Raw genomic sequence first — 26,106 nt, 5'->3', positions numbered from 1 at the left:
ACCTATTTTGGAAGGCCCATCTGCCCCCAAGGGCCCACCAGAGACCAAGGAAGATTTATTTTTCAAAATAAGAGGTTGGGGGTATGGCCATACCCTCACCCCAAATAAATGGGTCAAAGTTGTTCTGCCCAGTGGGCAGATTGGGCAATAACCCCCGATCCACACCCCGGGTGGACAGAAAGTCTACTAGATGCCAGGGAATTAAAAAAAAAAAAAAAAAAAAAATAGTGGGGTGGTGGCTACCAACCAGTATGGGCATGGTTATGCCCCCCACCCGAACTGAAGGGGCTAACAGTCTTTCAGCTCTCCCCGCACACTAAAACATCTTATCCCATGGCAAGCAAGAGGACATTTGATTATTTTTGTTTTTTTGTTTTACATTTGGGCCATGAGAGCTTGGTAACTCTCAAAATTGTCCCACTTGGAATGGTGAGGGCTGCAATTTTTTTTTTTTTTTTTTTTACTTTGGGACGCTGCCATGTAGAAAAATCCACAGGACCTAGACACATCTGAAAACTAAACATCTAGTTGATTCCAGGGTGGTGTGCTTCACATGCACCCCGCACCATTTCCTTACCCACAATGCCCTGCAAACCTGCAACTTTGCTGGAAAGCACACATTTTTCCCACATTTTTGTGATGGAACCTTCCAGAATCTGCAGTAATCCACAAAATTCCTACCACCCAGCATTGTCTCATCTATACCGATAAAAATTCTGCTGCAATTGTCAGCCTAAAAATGTTTTTTTTCAAACTGTCCTTTTGGACCCACTTTGGTTCCCCCTCAATTTCGACTTGTTTCGACTTCCCTGTCACAAACACTTGGCCCACCTACACAAGTGAGGTATCATTTTTACCGGGAGACTGAGGGGAACGTTGGATAGTAGGCAATTTGTCCCGGTGCAGTGATCCCACACAGAAATTTGGGGGAAAAATTGATTTTTTAGCTAGATTTGCGGTTTGATGAGGATTCTGGGTAAGAAAATATTGGGGATCCACCAAGTCACACCTCCCTTGACTCCCTCGGGTGTCTAGTTTTCAGAAATGTCTGGGTTTGGTAGGTTTTCCTAGATGGCTGCTGAGCCCAGGACCAAAAACGCAGGTGCCCCCCCGCAAAAACAGGTAGTTTTCGATTTGATAATTTTGATGTGTCCAGATAGTGTTTAGGGGCACTTCCTGTCGCGGGCACTATGCCTACCCACACAAGTGAGGTACCATTTTTATCAGGAGACTTGGGGGAATGCTGGGTGGAAGGAAATTTGTGGCTCCTCTCAGATTCCAGAACTTTCTGTCACCGAAATGTGAGGAAAAAGTGTTTTACCCACATTTTGAGGTTTGCAAAAGATTCCGGGTAACAGAACCTGGTGAGAGCTCGACAAGTCACCCCATCTTGGATTCCCCTAGGTCTCTAGTTTTCAAAAATGCACAGGTTTGTTAGGTTTCCCTAGGTGGCGGCTGAGCTAGAGGCCAAAATCCACAGGTAGGCACTTTGCAAAAAACACCTGTTTTCTGTGGAAAAATGTGATGTGTCCACACTGTGTTTTGGGGCATTTCCTGTTGCGGGCACTAGGCCTACCCACACAAGTGAGGTACCATTTTTATCGGGAGACTTGGGGGAACATAGAATAGCAAAACAAGTGTTATTGCCCCTTGTCTTTCTCTACATTTTTCCCTTCCAAATATAAGACAGTGTGTAAAAAGGACATCCATTTGAGAAATGCTTTGTAATTCACATGCTAGTATGGGCACCCCAGAATTCAGAGATGTGCAAATAACCACTGCTCCTCAACATCTTATCTTGTGCCCATTTTGGAAATACAAATGTTTTCTTGATACCTATTTTTGACTCTTTATATTCAGGAAATGAATTGCTGTATACCTGGTATAGAATGAAAACCCACTGCAAGGTGTAGCTCATTTATTGGCTCTGGGTGCCTAGGGTTCCTGATGAACCTACAAGCCCTATATATCCCGCAACCAGAAGAGTCCAGCGGACGTAACAGTATATTGCTTTCAAAAATCTGACATTGCAGGAAAAGGTTACAGAATAAAACGTAGAGAAAAATGGCTGTTTTTTTCACCTCAATTTCAATATTTTTTTTATTTCAGTTGTTATTTTCTGCAGGAAACCCTTGTAGGATCTACACAAATTACCCATTGCTAAATTCAGAATTATGTCTACTTTCTGGGATCCAGCATTGGTTTCACACCCACTTCTGTCACTGACTGGAAGGCCGCTGAAAGCACAACGAATCGTAAAAATGGGGTATGTCACAGTAAAATGCCAAAATTGGGTTTTCTGATTCAGGTCTGCCTGTTCCTGAAAGCTGGGAAGCTGGTGATTTTAGCACCGCAAACCTTTTGTTGATGCCATTTTCAGGGAAAAAACCACAAGCCTTCTTCTGCAGCCCTTTTTTTCCAATTTAAAAAAAAAACAAAATAATTCACTGTATTTTGGCTAATTTTTTGGTCTCCTTCAGGGGAACCCACAAAGTCTGGGTACCTCTAGAAGCCCTAGGATGTTGGAATAAAAGGACGCAAATTTGGCATGGGTAGCTTATGTGGACAAAAAGTTATGAGGGCCTAAGCGAGAACTATTCCAAATAGGCAAAAGAAGGCCAGGCACAGGAGGGGGAAAAGGCCTGGCAGCGAAGGGGTTAAGATAAAATGACATTGTAAACATGAACTGAAACACTCAATTGCTCAGTACACAGCACATTCAATTAACTGAACAGAATGGATTTACATTAATCTTGGTTCCGCAAAAATTACATTTTTAACTTTGAAACAAAGCAAATAATTATTTGCCATTTTGGAAAACTAAAATCAAATTATAAATATCGCAACAAATGTTAAGACTTGCCCGACTCATCAATGTTGCAATTATAAAGGTTATTTAAAAGCTGATTTACCTTTGTTCTCGTTGCTCGAACCACTATTATTATCGGGCGCGGGTAGCATATCTTCAAAGCCCCAGGAAACTATGTGTTTGCTACCAAGTAAACAAGATGGAGATCCAGGACCCCCCTCCAAAAGCAGCAACCTTTAGCAGAAAGAAGACAAAAAAATTGTGGTGTAGCAACAGCAAACTTCTATTTAGCAGCGGTTGGTTATTAAGTGTTTAAGTGATCAATATGACAATTCAATATATATTCTTTATAAAACAAATGTACATCGGTTTTGCTTCTCTAGTATTTATTAGGGACACAAATTTACTTTAAAAAAATTGTTCCTTATATTTACATTGTTCCTTGTTCAACATCTAATGTTTAACAGCTAATTTCCTAGTCAAATTCAGATCTCATGTCTTATGGTACTGTGTAAAATATGAAAACAAATACATTTTTAAACCTTTGCCATTTAATTTAATTAACCAATTATTTTCTTTATAGCTTCACAAATGACAGAAGGTCTTTTTCACTTTAAAAATCCACTTCAGGTAATATAGCAAGAACAGTGGTGCATTTTTTTGTCGCACCACAATACTGATGTCACTGAAAGGGATGTGATAATCGGGCACTACTGGTGGAAGCTTGGATGGACTTCTGTGTTACAGTCACTCCCCATTTTTTTCTGTTGAGGGAATTTTCATGGCTACAAGAAGTGAAGCAGGCCAGTACCTCTGCTAATTAGAAGACGAAACACTTGTGCCAATAAAACTACTTGTACAACAGGAAACACAAGGGGAATAACAGTGGTATTTGTTGTTTTGTAGTATTAGTCATCGCAGTACTAATATTAGATCCAGCTGAAGTATGAGAGCCTGAGACAGCACCAGAATTATGAAAAGGTGCTAGCTGTATTACTTTTTAGTAAGTCTAATGGTAAAAGCAAAAGTATAGAAAAAGATACTAGGGCAAGCGTACTTCTTTTAGCAGCACCTCTTGTATTTAAAAAAGCTGGCGGGCCAGCAGGAGTGTTACAGGTACATTGCGTCACATTACAAGCACTAAAAGAAGCACCAATAGCCGTGCTTGCATTTGTGGGATCCTTATTAATAGCTGTAGTAGTATAATCAAAAATATTAGTGATGCGACCAGCAGGAGTGTGTAGTGTACTGCTCCTAGTAATAGCACCAAAAGTATAACGAGTAGCATTATGGCAAGCAGCTGTACAAGCCATTACAGAAGAAAGCAGTGCGATGTAGACTGAGAGCAGGGGACAAGACTGGCCGGTATTTATATCCACGAGTATGATGCACAACTACATGATATACAAACAAGTCTTATGCGTGGGAATGGCAGGATCCCCAAGCAAATGGGAGCACAGAGTGGGGAGGGGCAGGTAATACAAACTGAGAATAGCCTATGTAAGGTAAATCATAACATTGTTAAAAAATAAGATGGATAGGCATTGTTTTTTGGCTTGGAAACTGGTAGAGGCTAACATTGTAATAGCTAGGAACAATATAATACTTTTCACAAAAGCATGTGTCCACTCACAGAAAACATCGTGACTATAAAATGTGCTCAGTACTGACCTCCGTAAAGATGGCATTCCCTCCTGAGGATTCTCTAACAACTAAAGCAAACTTAAAATGAGATGTCTCCTTTTCTAGACGAGACATCTTTTGCAGGAATTTAGAGGGTGTGTCTACCGGAGTTTACCCCCACGGTCACCATCAAACCAATACTTTTTTATTTTGCTTCCCCATGTGCCTGTATTTCACCATCCATATAATTTTCGACTTAATGGTAGACATCTGCAAAGGTAGAGAAAATCCTTTACCTTAAAAAACAAATCTATATTAAGTCCCTCAAGTGTGTTAACAACCGCCCACGGCTCAGCCAATTCAAAAATACTTCCTTGCTATGATCTGTTCTTCAGACTTCACACTCCGAGAATCCCATACACTCACCACTCAGGTGTCTCCAACCAGTAAATCGCAAGCTCCCATAAGCTCCTAGACACCTTCAGAGTAGCCTGTGGCCCGGAGTTTATTTTCAGATAAGCAAGGGTCACATTTTCCTTTTAGAGTTAAGGGAAGGCTGTGTTTATTTTACATTACCATTATCAGGATGCAGATAGCAGGGCCTGATAATAAGCAGTGCTCTGTCAAATGTACAACCCAGGCTGCAGCTGGGGCACAGAGGTGAAAAACCGAAGCACTGAGGTATTTAACTCTTAAATAAAAGTCCTTGTCAACTCAATATAGGAGGGTGAGAACAAATTGATGTTTATGAATGCTGTTAAATGGGAGAAAATAAAAATAAAAAAATACATTAACAATTGAGTTAACTCTTCATTTTATTTTTCTGCTATTTAAGTATCACATTTGCAAACAGCAGGCCTCTTGCTCCCAGTGGCCAGCAGACACTGTGCCATTTGTATAACTGAAAAAAACAGTATTTTGTTAAATGGGAAAAATTTAAAGTGCAGAAAAATGTTCCATAGTTTTAACATTTTTGCAAAACATTTTTCTGAACTTTAAATTTCATCCATTAAAAAAATTGTTGTACGTTTGTGTTATACATGTAGGGGTGCCACAGATGGTGAAAGCTATGTACTGTGCCACAAGTACATACAAAACAGGCTCTCAGTCACCCATACACATATCCCACTTATACGCACACATGTTCATACATCCCTCAAAAAACAACCCTCTCACTGACAAATGGCAGTCCTGTCATATTGCCCTAGTCAAAGTATAATGTTCAAACCACAGTTTCTGGCTCTATGGATATTAGGCTTAACGTCAATGAAGCTGGCCGTGGGGGTGTTTGATGACAAAGCACGAGCTGTTTACCCATTCATAGCTCACTATGATTTTCACAGGCCAGAAGTGGCGCTCACTACGCAAAAGGTTAGATACCCTAATCACTTGTCTCTGACCCTGCATCCTTGCAGGCATGTCGTTTCCTCCTCACCACTGCTCGGGTAAGTGCTGCCATTGTTTTGGGCTTGTCTGGGCTTGTTTGGGCTTCTTGGCCTCTCCTCTCCCAGAAGGCCCCACCTCCCTCCCTCCTCCTCGGAGCTCTTCCCGCTCCTGACTCCTGCTGCCCCCGCCTCCCCACACTCCCACTGGAGGTTTCTCTCCCTTTTCCCAGCAGCCACTCCCTCCCACCTCCCCTCTTATGCCGGCCGCAGCGCAAGGTTAGAAGCGACCTCTGACCTTGCATCCTTGCAGGCAGGTCGCTTCCTCCTCACCACTGCTCCGGTAAGTGCTGCCATTCTTTTGGGCCTGTTTGGGCTTGTTTGGGCTTCTTGGCCTCTCCTCTCCCGGAAGGCCCTGCCCCCCTCCCTCCTCCTCGGAGCTCTTCCCGCTCCTGACTCCTGCTGCCCCTGCCCCCCTGCACTCTCATTGGAGGATTCCCTCCCTCCTCCCAGCTGCCACTCCCTCCCACCTTCCCTCTTATGCCGGCGGAAGTGCGGACGCGCAGCAGGCGCACCGCTGGCACACCGAAGGCGCACCAAAGGTAAGCCCGTCTGTGCCCGTCCATGTTAAGACCGCGCCCTGCGCCAGACCCCCTGGCCAACACGCCTCCTGCGCCACTGAACACCTTTACACTGCCAACGAACTCCACGCCCTTAATCCAGGACGCTCCTCCATCTGCTTCCAGTCCACACTGACGCGCACCAAAGGACACTTCTCCTGCAAAGCCTGCAATTTCACCTGCAATCTAACCTCCAAGCTCCAAATCAAAACAGACAACCGCCTAAGATGCATCCTACTTAACACCCGCTCCGTCCATAAACATGCAATTGAACCCTGGGACTTCCTGACCACAAACTCGCCCGACGTCGCATTCCTCACCGAAACCTGGATGAATTCAGCCTCAGAACCAGACGTAGCCATAGCCATACCAGAAAACTACAAGATCACCAGAAGAGACCGGATCAACAGACCAGGAGGAGGAATCGCCATAGTCCACAAAAATACCATAAGAGTCTCCACCAACTCCCACGACACCATCAACTCCGCCGAGCACCTCCACTTCAAAATCCACATCAACGCCAACAGCACACTCAGAGGAACACTGGTCTACAGACCCCCCTGGACCCAGACCGCAGTTCTGCGACGACATCACTGATGACATCAGCTCCCAAGCCCTCGCCTCAACAGACTACATCCTCCTCGGTGACCTAAACTTCCACCTAGAGAATAACAACGATATCACCACCACCAACCTAATTGACAACCTCGCCAACTTCGGCCTCAAGCAACTTGTCACTACACCCACCCACTCCACAGGCCACACACTCGACCCAATCTTCTCAGCCAGCAACCACGTCTCTTTCAGCCACACCACCGAACTCAGCTGGACAGACCACCGCTGCATCCACTTCTCCTACCAAAAACCAGTCACTCACCACCACCGCACACAACCCCCGACGCAACTGGAGCAAAATATCAACAGATCAACTGATCTCCACTCTCGCCCGGGCCCCACCCCCTGAGACCCCGGACCCCAACACAGCCACCACCAACCTGCATCGCTGGATAGAAGATTGCGCCAACACCCTCGCACCACTCAAAAAAAAAAAAAAACACCTCCCACAGAATCAAGGCCAGCTGGTTCACCCCAGAACTACAGGAATCCGAATGGCTATGTCGCAGAATGGAAAAAACCTGGCACCTTGACCCTACCAACTCCAACCACATCGCTTTCAGGGATGCCCTACGCAAACATCACCAACTGATCTGCACCACCAAAAGGACCCACTTTAAAAACCGCATCGACGCCAACGCTCACAACAGTAAAGAGCTCTTCGGCATCGTCAATGAGCTCTCCACCCCCAGGACCTACTCCAACGAACCCCCGCCATCACAGGAGTTCTGCAACTCACTGGCAACCCACTTCAGTCGAAAGATAGAAGAAATCCTCAATAGCTTCAAACCCCAGTCCCAACAGCTGAGTACAAGCACCCAAGAACCCAACACTCCAAGCAACACCCACCTCCTCTACACCTGGACATGCGTCAACATAGAGGACACCGCCACCACCATGGCCTCCATCCACTCCGGATCACCATCGGACCCTGCCCACAACATATCTTCAATAAGGCAAACATCATCATCTCCCCCCACCTCTGCAAAACCATCAACAGCTCCTTCGAGTCAGCCACCTTCCCAGAAAGATGGAAGCACGCAGAAATCAACGCCCTGCTGAAGAAACCAAAGGCAGACCCAGATGACCCCAAGAACTACCGGCCGATCTCCCTCCTCCCCTTCCCAGCCAAAGTCATCGAAAAAATCAAACAGCCAACTATCCCGGTTCCTGGAAGACAGCAAGGTACTCAACACCTCCCAATCCGGATTCCGCAAAAACCACAGCACCGAGACTGCACTCATTGCTGCCACAGACGACATTAGGACCATGCTCGACGAAGGAGAAACAGCAGCACTCATCCTCCTGGACCTCTCCGCAGCTTTCGACACAGTATGTCATCACACTCTCCGCACACGCCTCCACAACGCTGGAATCTGCGACAAGGCACTCAACTGGATCTCGTCATTTCTCTCAGGCAGAACCCAGAGAGTCCGCCTCCCACCGTTCCTGTCAGAAGCCTCAAGAATCATCTGTGGCGTTCCCCAAGGATCTTCGCTCAGCCCCACGCTCTTCAACGTCTACATGGCCCCCCTCGCCAACATCGCACAAACCCACCACAACAACATAGTTTCCTACGCAGACGACACTCAGCTCATCCTTTCCCTCACAAAAGACCCTACAACTGCAAAGAACAACCTCCACAACAGACTTCACGCCATCGACAGCTGGATGGAATCAAGCCACCTCAAGTTAAACACAGACAAGACAGAAATCCTCATCTTTGGCACCAACCCCTCAACTTGGAATGACTCCTGGTGGCCCACCTCCCTAGGAACCGTGCCCTCACCCACCACCCACGCACGCAACCTAGGCTTCATCCTGGACTCCACACTCAGCATGACTCAGCAGGTCAATGCCATCTCCTCTTCCTGCAACAACACTCTCTGCATGCTCCGCAAAATCTTCAAGTGGATTCTCGTCGAAACCAGGAAAACTGTCACCCACGCCCTGGTCAGCAGCCGATTGGACTACAGAAACGCCCTATATGCAGGAATAACAACCAAACTCCTAACAAAGCTGCAAAGAATCCAGAACGCATCCGGCAGCCTCATTCTGGACATCCCACGCCGCAACCACATTTACCCCACCTCAGAGACCTTCACTGGCTACCAGTATCAAAGAGGATCACCTTCAAACTCCTCATCCACGCACACAAGGCCCTCCATGACACAGGCCCAGCCTACCTTAACGACACTCACCTTCCACACCCCCACCCGCAATCTTCGCTCTGCCAGCCTTGCCCTCGCATCCATCCGCCGCACCACCGCAAGATCCTTCTCTCACCTAGCCGCCAAGACCTGGAACTCCCTACCGCTCCACCTTCGCCAGAACCAAGACCTCTTGACATTCAGGAAACGCCTCAAGACATGGCTCTACGACCATTAGCTCCACCCCGCGCCTTGAGACCCTAACGGGTGATTAGTGCGCTCTACAAATCCTTGATTGATTCTCAACAAACCACCACAACCTTTCCCTGTGACTTTACACCTTATTGCAAATCCATATTTTCCAACATTACAAACCTGCCTTACTCACTGCTCATTCCAGCCAGTGCTTTTCCACAACAAGCCACTGAAATTAATATCTATTGCTCAACTAGTCACACATGATGCACCACATCTAATCACTTCACCCCGCCAGCAAATACTGAAGTCCAATAGCACCTTGAACTGCCCTTATTCTCTCATTTCTGGCTGTTATCTTAAATGGTTAACAGTTGTGTGTCTTTCCTCTACAGAATCCTTCTCGCTCATTAACTACAGAGTAGTTTACTCACCTGTCTCTTTTCAAACTCTCCAAACAAGGGTTCCCCTTAGAGGTAAGATAGTGGCAAAAAGAGATAATACTAATGCTCTATTTTGTGGTAGTGTGGTCGAGCAGTAGGCTTATCAAAGGAGTAGTGTTAAGCATTTGTTGTACATACACACAGGCAATAAATGAGGAACACACACTCAGAGACAAATCCAGCCAATAGGTTTTGTTATAGAAAAATATATTTTCTTAGTTTATTTTAAGAACCACAGGTTCAAATTCTACATGTAATATGTCATTTGAAAGGTATTGCAGGTAAGTACTTTAGGTACTTTGAATCATTACATTAGCATGTATACTTTTTACATAAAACACAATAAGCTGTTTTAAAAGTGGACACTTAGTGCAATTTTCACAGTTCCTGGGGAGGTAAGTTTTTGTTAGTTTTGTCAGGTAAGTAAATCACTTACAAGTCTCAGGTTTGGGTCCAAGGTAGCCCACCGTTGGGGGTTCAGAGCAACCCCAAAGTTACCACACCAGCAGCTCAGGGCCGGTCAGGTGCAGAGGTCAAAGAGGTGCCCAAAACACATAGGCTTCAATGGAGAGAAGGGGGTGCCCCGGTTCCGGTCTGCCAGCAGGTAAGTACCCGGGTCTTCAGAGGGCAGACCAGGGGGGTTTTGTAGGGCACCGGGGGGGGGGGGGGGGGGACACAAGTCAGCACAAAAAGTACACCCTCAGCAGCGCGGGGGCGGCCGGGTGCAGTGTGCAAACACGCGTCGGGTTTTCAATGAGAGACCAAGGGATCTCTTCAGCGTTGCAGGCAGGCAAGGGGGGGGCTCCTCGGGGTAGCCACCACCTGGGCAAGGGAGAGGGCCTCCTGGGGGTCACTCCTGCACAGGAGTTCCGTTCCTTTAGGTGCTGGGGGCTGCGGGTGCAGGGTCTTTTCCAGCCGTCGGGAAATGAAGTTCAGGCAGTCGCGGTCAGGGGGAGCCTCGGGATTCCCTCTGCAGGCGTCGCTGTGGGGGCTCAGGGGGGACAACTTTGGTTACTCACGGTCTCGGAGTCGCCGGAGGGTCCTCCCTGAGGTGGTGGTTCTCCACCAGTCGAGTCGGGGTCGCCGGGTGCAGTGTTGCAAGTCTCACGCTTCTTGCGGGGAGTTGCAGGGGTCTTTAACTCTGCTCCTTCGAAACAAAGTTGCAGTCTTTTTGGAGCAGTACCGCTGTCCTCAGGAGTTTCTTGGTCTCTTGGAAGCAGGGCAGTCCTCGGAGGATTCAGAGGTCGCTGGTCCTGGAGAAAGCGTCGCTGGAGCAGGGTTCTTTAGAAGGCAGGAGACAGGCCGGTAGGACTGGGGCCAAAGCAGTTGGTGTCTTCTTTCTTCTTCTGCAGGGGTTTTCAGCTCAGCAGTCTTCTTCTTCGGTAAGTTGCAGGAATCTAAATCTTTAGGTTCAGGGAAGCCCTTAAATACTAAATTTAAGGGCGTGTTTAGGTCTGGGGTTAGTAGCCAATGGCTACTAGCCCTGAGGGTGGGTACACCCTCTTTGTGCCTCCTCCAAAGGGGAGGGGGTCACATCCCTAATCCTATTGGGGGAATCCTCCATCTGCAAGATGGAGGATTTCTAAAAGTTAGAGTCACCTCAGCTCAGGACACCTTAGGGGCTGTCCTGACTGGCCAGTGACTCCTCCTTGTTTTTCTCATTATCTCTCCTGGACTTGCCGCCAAAAGTGGGGGCTGGGTCCAGGAGGCGGGCATCTCCACTAGCTGGAGTGCCCTGGGGCATTGTAACACGAAGCTTGAGCCTTTGAAGCTCACTGCTAGGTGTTACAGTTCCTGCAGGGGGGAGGTGTGAAGCACCTCCACCCAGAGCAGGCTTTGTTTCTGTCCTCAGAGAGCACAAAGGCTCTCACCGCATGAGGTCAGACACTCGTCTCTCAGCAGCAGGTTGGCACAGACCAGTCAGTCCTGCACTGAACAATTGGGTAAAATACAGGGGGTATCTCTAAGATGCCCTCTGTGTGCATTTTTTAATAAATCCAACACTGGCATCAGTGTGGGTTTATTATTCTGAGAAGTTTGATACTAAACTTCCCAGTATTCAGTGTAGCCATTATGGAGCTGTGGAGTTCGTTTTTGACAGACTCCCAGCCCATATACTCTTATGGCTACCCTGCACTTACAATGTCTAAGGTTTTGCTTAGACACTGTAGGGGCATAGTGCTCATGCACATATGCCCTCACCTGTGGTATAGTGCACCCTGCCTTAGGGCTGTAAGGCCTACTAGAGGGGTGACTTACCTATGCCACAGGCAGTGGGAGGTTGGCATGGCACCCTGAGGGGAGTGCCATGTCGACTTAGTCATTTTCTCCCCATCAGCACACACAAGCTGGCAAGCAGTGTGTCTGTGCTGAGTGAGGGGTCCCTAGGGTGGCATAAGACATGCTGCAGCCCTTAGAGACCTTCCCTGGCATCAGGGCCCTTGGTACCAGGGGTACCAGTTACAAGGGACTTACCTAGGTGCCAGGGTTGTGCCAATTGTGGAAACAATGGTACCTTTTAGGTGAAGGAACACTGGTGCTGGGGCCTGGTTAGCAGGGTCCCAGCACACTTCTCAGTCAAGTCAGCATCAGTATCAGGCAAAAAGTGGGGGGTAACTGCAACAGGGAGCCATTTCTTTACACAAGCCCCCCCCAGCCCACAGGCCAGGAGACTCAGCCAAAGCTGGGAGAGTCTTCCTAGTCTGTCAGGCGAGGAAGAGTAGAGGAAATAGGCTGGTTTGTTGCAGGGCCTACTCTGCCTTACATCCTCCTGTTCAGGTCATTCCCTCTGGGGAACTGACCCACTTCCACAGTGATAGGACCTAGTCTGAACTGCCTCTTGTCTGTGCTTTTTAGGTCTTCACCCATTCTCTCAATTTTGGGGTTAGAGGTATCCACCTCTGCTAATCTTATCTTAGCCAGGGTCACCCCTAGCTTACCCAAAGAGGTTACCCAGAGCTGGAGTAACCCCACCATGACCAACAGGGTCAGGGGGCCTAACTTGCTATTTGGAATGGGGTCAGACCACCATGCCAAGGATAGTGCAGCCATAAAGGCTAACACCCAGCAGAGGCCACTGACAGCTATCAGTGCCCAGAACCACACCTTTAGCTCTTCACCTACAAGGGAAGGGGCTAAGTTACAGGCTTCTTTGGGTTCAGGGTGCCTGTCTGCTGTATTAGAGTGGGGGGTTACCACATCTTGTAGTAAACACCCTTCTTCCACTCTTTCTTCTGTTAGCTGAGGAGCCACCCACTCAGGCTTAACAGTTGCCTGACTAGCCAGGACTTCTTGTGGGTCAGGTTGGACTTTATCAGAGCCACTTTTGGAGTTCTCCCCTACTGGAGCAGATTCTCCTTGGCTTGCTGGAACCTTGGCTAAAGGTTGTCCACCTTTCCTACTCTGTTTCCTTTTCTTTCTCTTCTGGGGCCTACTTGCATTTACTGCAGAGGCAGGCACTCCAGAATCCTTGGGAGAGGACTGGCACTGGACCAGTTCCTCTCTTGGGCTCTGACTAACCTCTGGGTAGTCATTTCCAAGGAGACAATCAAGGGGGAGGTCTGTACTGACTACCACCCTTCTCCAGCTAAAAGTCCCACCCACTTCTATGGGCACAAAAGCCACAGGCCTATCAGTGACCCTGTCTGGGCTAACTCTTACTCTGGCCATCTCACCTGGGATGTACTTGTTTGAGAACACCAGCCTGTCATGCACAATAGTGTGACTGGCACAAATGTCTCTCAGGGCAGTGGCTGGGATTCCATTCACCAGTAGGTGGTGGAAGTGTCTACTTCCCTCTGGAATCTCCAACTCACCTGTTGGGCCCTTTTTCCAGTTGAAGGCTATGAAGACCTCCTCATCTGAGGAGTCATCCCCAATGGCTACACTGGTCACCCCTGGGATTTTGCTAGGGGGTTTGTTTTGGGACAAGAAGTGTCCTTGGTGTGGTGCCCTGTCTGTTTACAGTTATGGCACCATGCCTTAGTGGCATCCCAGCTCTTACCCTGGTACCCACCTTTGTTTTGGGTGGTGTCTCTGGGCCCACCCACCTGGTCTGGTTTTTGGGGGCCTACAGGGGACTCTTTTTCTTTGTTTCTAGTGTCACCCACTTTCTCCTGGGGAGGCTTTGTAACCCCTTTCTTTTGGTCACCCCCAGTGGAAGTTTTGGTTACCCTAGTCTTGACCCAGTGGTCTGCCTTCTTTCCCAATTCTTGGGGAGAAATTGGACCTAGGTCTACCAGATACTGATGCAACTTTTCATTGAAGCAGTTACTTAAAATGTGTTCTTTCATAAACAAATTATGAAGCCCAACATAGTCATACACTTCATTTCCAGTTACCCAACCATCCAGTGTTTTCACTGAGTAGTCAACATAATCAACCCAGGTCTGGCTCGAGGATTTTTGAGCCCCCCTGAATCTAATTCTATACTCCTCAGTGGAGAATCCAAAGCCCTCAATCAGGGTACCCTTCATGAGGTCATACGATTCTGCATCTTTTTTAGAGAGTGTGAGGAGTCTATCCCTACACTTTCCTGTGAACATTTCCCAAAGGAGAGCACCCCAGTGAGATTTGTTCACTTTTCTGGTTTCACAAGCCCTCTCAAAAGCTGTGAACCATTTGGTGATGTCATCACCATCTTCATATTTAGTTACAATCCCTTTGGGGATTTTCAACATGTCAGGAGAATCTCTGACCCTATTTATGTTGCTGCCACCATTGATGGGTCCTAGGCCCATCTCTTGTCTTTCCCTTTCTATGGCTAGGATCTGTCTTTCCAAAGCCAATCTTTTGGCCATCCTGGCTAACTGGATGTCCTCTTCACTGGAGTTATCCTCAGTGATTTCAGAGTTGTTGGTCCCTCCTGTGAGGGAACCAGCATCTCTGACTATTATTTGTGGAGTCAGGGCTTGAGAAGCCCTGTTCTCCCTAAGTAGGACTGGAGGGGGGGAATTTCCCTCCAAGTCACTATCTTCATCCTCTGTGTTGCCATCCTCAGAGGGGTTGGCTTTTTCAAACTCTGCCAAAAGCTCCTGGAGCTGTACTTTGGTAGGTTTGGAGCCCATTGCTATTTTCTTTAGTTTACAGAGTGACCTTAGCTCTCTCATCTGTAGATGGAGGTAAGGTGTGGTGTCGAGTTCCACCACATTCACATCTGTGCTAGACATTATGCTTCTAAAAGTTGGAATACTTTTTAAGAAACTAAACTGGTTCTAGAATCTAATTCAAACTTTTACACTCTAAAAGAAATGCTAACAGGGACTAACACAAGGCCCTAGCAGGACTTTTAAGAATTTAGAAAACTTTTCAAATTGCAAAAAAATCAATTTCTAATGACAATTTTGGAATTTGTCGTGTGATCAGGTATTGGCTGAGTAGTCCAGCAAATGCAAAGTCTTGTACCCCACCGCTGATCCACCAATGTAGGAAGTTGGCTCTGTATGCACTATTTCAAAGTAAGGAATAGTATGCACAGAGTCCAAGGGTTCCCCTTAGAGGTAATATAGTGGCAAAAAGAGATAATACTAATGCTCTATTTTGTGGTAGTGTGGTCGAGCAGTAGGCTTATCAAAGGAGTAGTGTTAAGCATTTGTTGTACATACACACAGGCAATAAATGAGGAACATACACTCAGAGACAAATCCAGCCAATAGGTTTTGTTATAGAAAAATATATTTTCTTAGTTTATTTTAAGAACCACAGGTTCAAATTCTACATGTAATATCTCATTTGAAAGGTATTGCAGGTAAGTACTTTAGGTACTTTGAATCATTACATTAGCATGTATACTTTTTACATAAAACACAATAAGCTGTTTTAAAAGTGGACACTTAGTGCAATTTTCACAGTTCCTGGGGAGGTAAGTTTTTGTTAGTTTTGTCAGGTAAGTAAATCACTTACAAGTCTCAGGTTTGGGTCCAAGGTAGCCCACCGTTGGGGGTTCAGAGCAACCCCAAAGTTACCACACCAGCAGCTCAGGGCCGGTCAGGTGCAGAGGTCAAAGAGGTGCCCAAAACACATAGGCTTCAATGGAGAGAAGGGGGTGCCCCGGTTCCGGTCTGCCAGCAGGTAAGTACCCGCGTCTTCAGAGGGCAGACCAGGGGGGTTTTGTAGGGCACCGGGGGGGGGACACAAGTCAGCACAAAAAGTACACCCTCAGCAGCGCAGGGGCGGCCGGGTGCAGTGTGCAAATACGCGGCGGGTTTTCAATGGTTTTCAATGAGAGACCAAGGGATCTCTTCAGCGTTGCAGGCAGGCAAGGGGGGGGCTCCTCGGGGTAGCCACCACCTGGGCAAGGGAGAGGGCCTCCTGGGGGTCACTCCTGCACAGGAGTTCCGTTCCTTTAGGTGCTGGGGGCTGCGGGTGCAGGGTCTTTTCCAGCCGTCGGGAAATGGAGTTCAGGCAGTCGCGGTCAGGGGGAGCCTCGGGATTCCCTCTGCAGGCGTCGCTGTGGGGGCTCAGGGGGGACAACTTTGGTTACTCACGGTCTCGCAGTCGCCGGAGGGTCCTCCCTGAGGTGTTGGTTCTCCACCAGTCGAGTCGGGGTCGCCGGGTGCAGTGTTGCAAGTCTCACGCTTCTTGCGGGGAGTTACAGGGGTCTTTAACTCTGCTCCTTCAAAACAAAGTTGCAGTCTTTTTGGAGCAGTACCGCTGTCCTCGGGAGTTTCTTGGTCTCTTGGAAGCAGGGCAGTCCTCTGAGGATTCAGAGGTCGCTGGTCCTGGAGAAAGCGTCGCTGGAGCAGGGTTCTTTAGAAGGCAGGAGACAGGCCGGTAGGACTGGGGCCAAAGCAGTTGGTGTCTTCTTTCTTCTTCTGCAGGGGTTTTCAGCTCAGCAGTCTTCTTCTTCGGTAAGTTGCAGGAATCTAAATCTTTAGGTTCAGGGAAGCCCTTAAATACTACATTTAAGGGCGTGTTTAGGTCTGGGGGGTTAGTAGCCAATGGCTACTAGCCCTGAGGGTGGGTACACCCTCTTTGTGCCTCCTCCCAAGGGGAGGGGGTCACATCCCTAATCCTATTGGGGGAATCCTCCATCTGCAAGATGGAGGATTTCTAAAAGTTAGAGTCACCTCAGCTCAGGACACCTTAGGGGCTGTCCTGACTGGCCAGTGACTCCTCCTTGTTTTTCTCATTATCTCTCCTGGACTTGCCGCCAAAAGTGGGGGCTGGGTCCAGGAGGCGGGCATCTCCACTAGCTGGAGTGCCCTGGGGCATTGTAACACGAAGCTTGAGCCTTTGAAGCTCACTGCTAGGTGTTACAGTTCCTGCAGGGGGGAGGTGTGAAGCACCTCCACCCAGAGCAGGCTTTGTTTCTGTCCTCAGAGAGCACAAAGGCTCTCACCGCATGAGGTCAGACACTCGTCTCTCAGCAGCAGGCTGGCACAGACCAGTCAGTCCTGCACTGAACAATTGGGTAAAATACAGGGGGTATCTCTAAGATGCCCTCTGTGTGCATTTTTTAATAAATCCAACACTGGCATCAGTGTGGGTTTATTATTCTGAGAAGTTTGATACTAAACTTCCCAGTATTCAGTGTAGCCATTATGGAGCTGTGGAGTTCGTTTTTGACAGACTCCCAGCCCATATACTCTTATGGCTACCCTGCACTTACAATGTCTAAGGTTTTGCTTAGAGACTGTAGGGGCATAGTGCTCATGCACATATGCCCTCACCTGTGGTATAGTGCACCCTGCCTTAGGGCTGTAAGGCCTACTAGAGGGGTGACTTACCTATGCCACAGGCAGTGGGAGGTTGGCATGGCACCCTGAGGGGAGTGCCATGTCGACTTAGTCATTTTCTCCCCATCAGCACACACAAGCTGGCAAGCAGTGTGTCTGTGCTGAGTGAGGGGTCCCTAGGGTGGCATAAGACATGCTGCAGCCCTTAGAGACCTTCCCTGGCATCAGGGCCCTTGGTACCGGGGGTACCAGTTACAAGGGACTTACCTAGGTGCCAGGGTTGTGCCAATTGTGGAAACAATGGTACCTTTTAGGTGAAAGAACACTGGTGCTGGGGCCTGGTTAGCAGGGTCCCAGCACACTTCTCAGTCAAGTCAGCATCAGTATCAGGCAAAAAGTGGGGGGTAACTGCAACAGGGAGCCATTTCTTTACACACGCTTTGCAAAACGTCAGAGAAGATTGTATTCTGCCCACATCCTTTCCTTTTCACAGTACTTATTTCTCTGTACAGATTGACTTTCTCAGATGATGCTCTAAAGAAACAGATTTTTTACATGGCTTCTTCACCCCAGCACATCAAAACCATCTCCCTTTCATCCTCATCAACATTCCCCTACATTTGAGACAATATCAATAAGCCATTATTTTTTTTTAAAAAAGGCAACCTCCTTGACGTGTCTGCTGCATTCAAAATTCCGGCTATGCTACCGTGCATGTGACAAACAGTGCCCATGGTAACTTCAGTAAAGCACTAGAATGTTCTTTTCCAGTCTTACAGAACACAGGTTCTCACTACCCAGCTGTGTCTCTCTTTCGCCATTGAATAACCAACCAGTCTCAAGGCTCAGTTCTGGAAGCTCTCTGCTATATAATTTTACTTGGAGATGTGACATATTCTGCTTTGAACTTTGACCTGCTTCACATCAGTCACTACCCTGGTCACTAATGAGTCACTAGGCCTTTAGCGTGCACTTGTCACAACCCACCTCATATTTGGTCTTTTACATACCTAATATTGTATCTGACATTTTTTGGTTGCCATTATTATCCGGGACACATCTTAGTTATTAGTATGTACCCCAGTCCTTGTAGGTTTCTTACAGATAACCTGACAAGTTTCAAATAACTTTTAGTCGAGTCATCTTAAATATTATAAATGTACCAGTTACAATTCATGTTACACCTACTAACTCCTATGAGTCTGTAACTTCAGCAAGGCTCTCAAAATATCACTTTCTTCAGTACTACCACTTTCACGTTGTGACCTGTGCTACGGACACATTAATAGACTATTGTCCTTTCTTTCTGCCAGAAAAACACCACCATCTCCTTCTTTTATATATCAACTGAGTAAATGTACCCAATCAGAGGTGAGTGGTAATCATGCACCTTCCGTAATAAATGCAAGTTTCCTGTAGATGAGGCTCTTGTTTGACTACTGTGTTTCGTAACAAGGATGTTATTATCCAACCGGAAAAATAACCTTCTGAAATGTCTGGTTGGGATTTTTACTTCATTTCCAGCTGCAAATTGAGACCTCGATTTAGGTATAATGCTTTATAAAAGCACAGTAAGTGAAACAGCAATCTGTACAGCAGCAAACACCCCCAAAGGAGCTTTGTGCCACCAACAATAAATCTCACAGCTTCAAAAATATCCCAACACATTGTAAACATGAAGGCAATGGGATGCAAATAAAAGCATCTCATTCTTCAAGGAACTTGGCATACAGCAGTCTTCTGATTAATCTCATCTAATAAGATGCTGAGGTTTATTTTTGAATTATTTTCTCCAACATCATTCAAATCCTCAGGACTACAAATAACTTTGAATCAAAATAAAAAGGCTTGATATGAAAAACTCTTAAGCAGCTTTGCACAAGGAGCTAAATATTTGTCAATAAAACATTTACAGGGAACAAAACTAGGGATATGATAAAGTGTTAAGCTCCTAGAATTAACACACCATTCTAAAAAAACTGCTCACCAGTCTCTAACTTCATGAGGCTAGGGGAAAAAATGTGTCCCAAGTGGCAAAACTGCAGATCTTGGAATGGGGACACTAGAGTGCATATTCCAGCACTGATCTTGAGCAAATAATTGTGTCAATCATTCATGGCAAATCCCTATTTCCCAGTGGTTAATATTGTAAATATATAAAATTCGGCTGAACAGTGATCTACATAGTAATGCCACTCTTACGTGTTCACACCACATTTTCCACCCACATCCAATTTTGGAATCTTAACTCATAAACCATATTGTTAAAAAAAACAGGACCTCATGTTCAAGATACCCCTGGCTGCAATAACAATGCCGACTAAAGAGAATGCTACTGCTACTTGGAGCTATATCACAAGATACATAGAATGCCTAACTACATTTATTTCTTTTTAAACAATATACATTTTTGGACTTGTCTCCAGTAACAAATTCCAATTATGCATGCACCTTTATCAGGCACCTTGGGTCATCTTTTTAAATTGGGTGTTTTCACAACTAAGGATAATCTTAAGGCAGGAAACTTTTGAGACCCAACAACTATTAATCTGATTCCAAATGTTGATGCGTAGGTAATGTAACAGTAAGCATGGTTACATAAAGATAGATAAAACAGGGCACTATTACAATTTGCTTACCGGTATAACACATCAGCCACAGGCAGGGACCCCAGATCATTCTGTTTCTGTAATAAGTGTACTGTGTGAACAAATGTTTTCAGTGAACCCCTAAAAGAAAAAAATAAAGTAGTAAGCGCATAAAAACATTAAACTAACTAAACATTTTTTTGATCTGCACAATGTTGTTGTAAACATTTTCTTTTTGTGATTTAGGTTTTCCTTTTGCAATAGTTAACCGGAAAAGTCACTGGTTAAACAATGTCTGTTTATATTGTGCTAATGGTTAATATATAATACAAAGTAACTACAAAACTACTTTTTGCACCTGTTTTTTTTTGTGGTGTCATCTCCAGTCTTTTTGCCTCCTTCCTCCTAATTTTTCTGACCAGTTTTTGTTGGATTTAGGACTCTTGGCACTTTGCCACTGCTAAAACAGTGCTAAAGTGCATATGCTCTCAGTGTAAATTGTACTGTTAATTGGTTTATCCATGAATGGCATATTTAATTTACTGGTAAATCCCTAGTAAAGTGCACTAGAGGTGCCCAGGGCCTGTATATCAAATGCTACTAGTGGGCCTGCAGCACTGGTTGTGCTACCCACATTAGTAGCCCTGTAAACATGCCTCAGACTTGCCACTGCAGTGTATGTGTGTGCAGTTTTAAACTGCCAATTCGACTTGGCAAGTGTACCCACTTGCCAGGCCTAAACCTTCCCTTTTAGTACATGCCAGGCACGTCCTAGGCAGCCCCAGGGGCAGGGTGCAGTGTATGTTTAAGGTAGGACATATACTAGCGTGTTTTATATGTCCTAACAGTGAAATACTGCCAAATTCGGCTTTCACTGTGCAAGGCCTATCTCTCTCATCGGTTAACATGGGGCCTGTCTTTAAAATATCCTTAAAGCGCAGATTCCATTTGAGAACAGATAAAAAGGTGGAGTTTAGGGTCTCTGAACTCACAATTTAAAAATACATCTTTTAGTGAAGTTGGTTTTTAAATTGTTTGAAAATGCCACTTTTATAAAGTAGGCATTTTCTTGTTTAAACCATTCTGTGACTCTGCCTGTTTGTGGACTGTATGTCTGGGTCAGTTTGACAGTTGGGGGTTTTGCACCTCTCTAGACAATGACACAAAAGGGGGCAGGGTGTAGCCTGCATATCCTGATGAGCCATCTGAGCTAGAGGGGAGGGAGGAATGGTCGTTCACACCTGAAAGGACTGTGCCTGCTCTCACACAATGCAGTTTCCGACCGCCTGGTGTGCATCTGGGGCCTGGACTGAACAAGGAAGGATTTTGAAAAAACGTGAGAATTTGCTTTGAAGTTTGTCAACTTCAAAGGCAGAGCAGGGTATAAGAAGAAGACCCAAAACCCCAGACTTGTAGAATCTTTCTGGAATCAAGAGGAATCTCTGCCAAGGAGAAGAGCTGAAGAGCTGGAGGAGGAGTACTGTCCTTTTGCTGTGCTGCTTTACTGGACTGGCCTGCAGTTGCTGCTTCTGCCTGAAAAGAGTGCAAAGGGTGAACTTTGCTGTGTGTCCTGCTGGAGAAAGTTCTCCAAAGACTTGGAGTAGAGCTTGCCTCCTCTGTTGGAAGTCTCAGGGACACCAAAGACTTCACTTTTCTCGACATGCAGCACTTGGACCTGTGTGTTTTGTGCTGTTCAAGAGGAGAAACCACTGTGATGCTGCCAACGACGCCGCTGACCTGCACCGTGACCTGCCGATGCCGCACGGAGTCGCATCTCCCCGCGATCCTGGTCTCACTGAAGCAGTCATCGGACGACTTCACCAAGCCACTGCTTGCACCGCGACCTGTAGGCCCCACACTCCGGCATCGCCTGCTCACACCGCAGCCTGGGCCTCCCCGACGCTCCTGATGACACCGGCGCCGATGTCTGCACCGTGGCCTGTGGACACTGTTCATGAGGAGCATGAAGCACCGTCCCGCACCGCAGCCCCAAGTCCACCGACGCCAGCACCATCGACTCCAGTGTCGTCACCAGGCATCCCTGCCTCCACCGTGGCCTGTGGACACTGCTCGTAAGGGTCACGAAGCACTGTTCCGTCCCGCACCACTGGCTTGGGCCTAGCAATGACATCGCGTCAGCAACAACGACGCCACTGTCTGCACCGTGACCGGGTGACACCGCACGTCGCACCGCTCCGCTTCACACCGCAGCCCTGGTTTCACCGACGCCGCTGGACGCCGTCACTGAGCCGCTGCCTGCACCGTGACCTGTGGACACCACACGTCGCATCGTCTCGCTTTGCACCGCAGCCCCGACGCCATCCACACCAGCGCTCCTGACTTCATCAGCCTGGAGTTCAATCTGCAACGCGTGTTACTTCAAGGGCCCGACGACTCCTGCACCGACTCTGGAACAGACACCGCGACGCCGCTCTCCGGAGCTCACCAATGCCCTACAAATCCAAGGTACTGTTTGTGGGTCCAAACACCGTAGCTGGCCTATGACGTTGCGGCCAGCTTGAACTGCTGGTTTTGTTTATCACAACACCATGATAGCCACAGGTAGAGCTATTGACTTCATGGAACTGTATTTTTGAGTACATTTTGCAGAATTCATATTTTTATTACTATATGTTGGATTTTTATTGTATTTGGTCTTGTCTTAAATAGATAAATATTGGCTATTTTTCAAAAACTGGTGTGGTGTCCTTTTGTAGTGTTTTCACTGTGTTACTGTGTGTTATGTGTAAAAGCTTTACACCTTGCTTCTGAGATAAGCCTGACTCCTCGTACCAAGCTACCAAGGGGGTGAGCAGGGGTTATCTATGCGGGTACCTCCCTTATCCTGACTAGAGTGAGGGTCCCTACTTGCATAGGGTGCAAACCGACTGCCAACTAGAGACCCTATTTCTAACAACTAGTATTTGTAATACTAATTATTTAACCTGCAAACATTTCATTTAATGTTAGATGTATGAGCAATATAGGAAAAGAAAAGGGGGATTAATAAAACGTCTTTACATACAAAGGATACATAGATTACTGTGATTAGTGGGAACACATCAAGTCGAGCAATGCAGTAGTATCTTTTATCCCCAACTTTTTGTTATTTTGGTCATCATGAGAAAATAAAATAATACAATGAAATGAGTAATCATGTGATAAGAAAAATATCGACAAAAAGATTAATATATCAAAGTCATCCATCTCAATCACCTGGCTAATTATAATCATCCTCAACCACATTCTAGAAAAGGAAATATCATAGTTAAAAAAAACACAATAACAACAAAACATCCACTGCAAGCCCAACCACTGAACTTAGTTTCACGCGGGAAGGAGGGACAGGGGGTAACAACCCTTAATCACTCCTTAAGATGGAAATGCTCAGATTTCAGCTTCCAAAGAGCCTATTAGCTGGGTACATGTTTCTAGCTGTATCCCTCGATAGTTAGCCAAGCATTCCCACATTTGGTAATAATTCTTCAGGAGAACCTCTGGCTATGTATATAGGATGTTCCAGACCCATGCAGCGATCCAGAGCTCTCTCCATGCCTTTAGTGAAGAAGCCAAAGCCTCCCTCCAAGCCCTAGTGATGTCATGCTTAGCCACCGTGAGGACCAACCACAAAAGTGCTCAGCGATAGTGTACCCCATCAATGTCAACCGACGTGTAATATGGCACTTCCCAGAGACTGCGGAAGAGGAGGCCCAACACCACATCCAAGCAAGAGTAAACCTCATCCAAAAATGGGGTTGGAGTGGGGCATCCTCAGACTGTATGTGGTTGAACAGTGCAGTCGGCTGGAGCAATGAGGACCCTTACCCACAGCCTATCCGTGGTGTAATATAAAACATACAAGTCCTTTGGTTGAATCAGGTGGAATTGTGAAACAATTGCAGCCTCCTGCAGGGCTACCAACGCCTCTTTCCAATCACCATCATCTAGGGGGTCGAGGTTGTCCTCCAAGGCTTCTCTAAGGGCCGAAAACTGTCCCCAGCATTGATCACCAGTAAAGGCTAAATTACTGATATTTTGTGTTCTGAGTTATTGGTCAGTAATATTTTGGCCTTTAAAGGGCTGTATTTCGGGATAGCCACTGTGTGGGACAAGCAGGGTGTGGATGCATGGCGAAGCTGTAGATATTAAAACTGGGATCAATGGAGCATGGATTTCTTTACAGCCCCGCCATGGACGTATCCCAGTTTAGAGATATCTATTAGATCCCATCGATGGAATCCCTGCAAGCCACCCCCCTGACAAGGACTATACCCTCCCATAAGGGGGTTTCCTCAGTGAAACAGGCCTCCCGTCTCATAGATCTACTTGCATTATCCACATCTCCAGTACCACTCGGGTCGCTGGGGGGGGGGGGGGGGAGAGAGCTTGAGGGATCAGGCCTCCCCCATACAGCAAGTGTAACAGAGCATGTGTGCCCATTGCCCACCCATCAGATGCATAAGCAGGACCTGAAAATCCCACAAACCACCACTTCTTGAGGATGGATAGCTGCACTGCCGCAAAATATGATCTCACATCTGGAGTGGCGATGCCACCATCAAAAGTGGACTTGCAGCACGCTGAAAAGGCAATGTGTGCCAAGCTTGTTGCCCACAAGAAGCCCTACAATCCGGAGTAAAAGGTAAGCAGCACGGGCACTGGAAAGATTTGGAGCTCATATAAGAGCCGTGGAAGGGCCCCCGTTTAAAAAAAATCACTGATCCATTCAGAAGACAGGGGTAATGCCGCCCAATGTTTCAGATCGGTCAGCAGCCAATCCAGCTGCAGTTGTGTATTAGAAGTCAAAGCTCAGGCCTCGTCTGTGGTGATAAAGACTTCCAGATATCAGAACCCTTGGGAGAGCATCTGAAGTCCTGAAGGCCAGGACCAACCATTCACATCACTGCTCACTGGGCACTCCGAGGACTTACTGGGGTGAACCCCGAATACCCAGAACCTCCCATAGATATCAAGGCCTGTCGTCCCGATTTCCAGGGATTGGTTAAAAAAAAAAAAAGCTCATCATCAGCGTTTAACGCTATCCTCTCTTCCAGTCTGGGACCCCACTGAAACCCGCGCAACTGAGCATCAATTCGAATCCAGCTCGCCAGTGGTTCTACTGATGAGAGAAACAGGAGTGGGAAGAGTGGGCAGCCTGGACACATTCCACCCTCCACCAGAAATGGTCCGGAAGTGGCCTCACCCACTCTGACCCATGCCAACAGCTCTGTATATAAAAGTTACACATAGGTAATAAATTGGGGACCAAAGTTTAATCTGTTCGGGAGGGTGAACATAAAGGACCATGCGACAGAATTGAAGGATTTACAAAAGTCTACCTGTAAAAGAACAATTTCCACAAGATGAGTCTGGGAACGGGTGATGACATTCCACACCAGTAGTATGTTGTGTCTTGTAGCTCAACAAGGCATAAAGCCCGATTGACTAGGGTGGACTAGGGTAAATATGACAGTCTACAGCCTATTGGCTAGCACCTTGGCTCAAGCCTTGATCTCTATGTTTAAGAGAGATTTGGCGGTTTCACCCACAACCCTAAGACAGCTGAAGTGGTTTAAGGATAACTGCACTATGTACCGTTCTAAGGGTAGAGGTAGCAGTTTAACTTACAGGGCCTCCCAGAATACTACCAACAAATGGGTGCCATGGAGCACCTAAGAAGCCTTATAAAATTCATCTGGGAGGCCATCCAGCCCCAGCGACCTTCCCGGCTGGAGTTGCATCGGGGTCTTCCTAATTCTTCCACCATAATGTCTGCGTCTACAGCCTCTCTGTCCTGTATAGAGTGAGTCCGGGTGGGGAGATTCTCGACCAACGACTCCACTTTCAGGCACTCTCAACTTCCTGGCAGGAGTAAAGCTCCCTACTGTAGTCAGCAAAGGCCTTGGTGATCCGTCTATCACCAGTGACTCGGTCTCCCTGTGAATTATTGACACCCAGGATAGGGTCACGTGAGAACGTAGATGAGCAAAGCCCGTGGAGATTTA

At 46.9% G+C, this 26,106-nt stretch overlaps 1 protein-coding gene across 5 annotated transcripts in view; it reads right to left on the bottom strand.

Moving 5' to 3' along the window:
- Positions 1 to 26,106, bottom strand: part of HECTD4 (HECT domain E3 ubiquitin protein ligase 4) — a 1,724,100-nt gene that overhangs the window by 1,540,395 nt on the left and 157,599 nt on the right. For all 5 annotated transcript variants that reach the window (XR_011199486.1, XM_069214810.1, XM_069214812.1 and 2 more), the window contains exons 3-4: positions 20,153 to 20,242; positions 2,913 to 3,043 (exon numbers count right to left, since the gene is read on the bottom strand). Coding sequence is in view for 4 of the 5 variants with exons in the window: in XM_069214810.1 (XP_069070911.1) it covers positions 2,913 to 3,043; positions 20,153 to 20,242 (221 nt within the window). In the remaining variant the exon portion in view is untranslated. The remainder of the gene's footprint in view (positions 1 to 2,912; positions 3,044 to 20,152; positions 20,243 to 26,106) is intronic.

Source organism: Pleurodeles waltl, chromosome 11 (genome assembly GCF_031143425.1).
Source record: "Pleurodeles waltl isolate 20211129_DDA chromosome 11, aPleWal1.hap1.20221129, whole genome shotgun sequence".
NCBI lineage: Eukaryota > Metazoa > Chordata > Amphibia > Caudata > Salamandridae > Pleurodeles > Pleurodeles waltl.
Note: the sequence above shows the minus strand (reverse complement) of the source record. Positions and strands in the feature narration are given on the sequence as shown.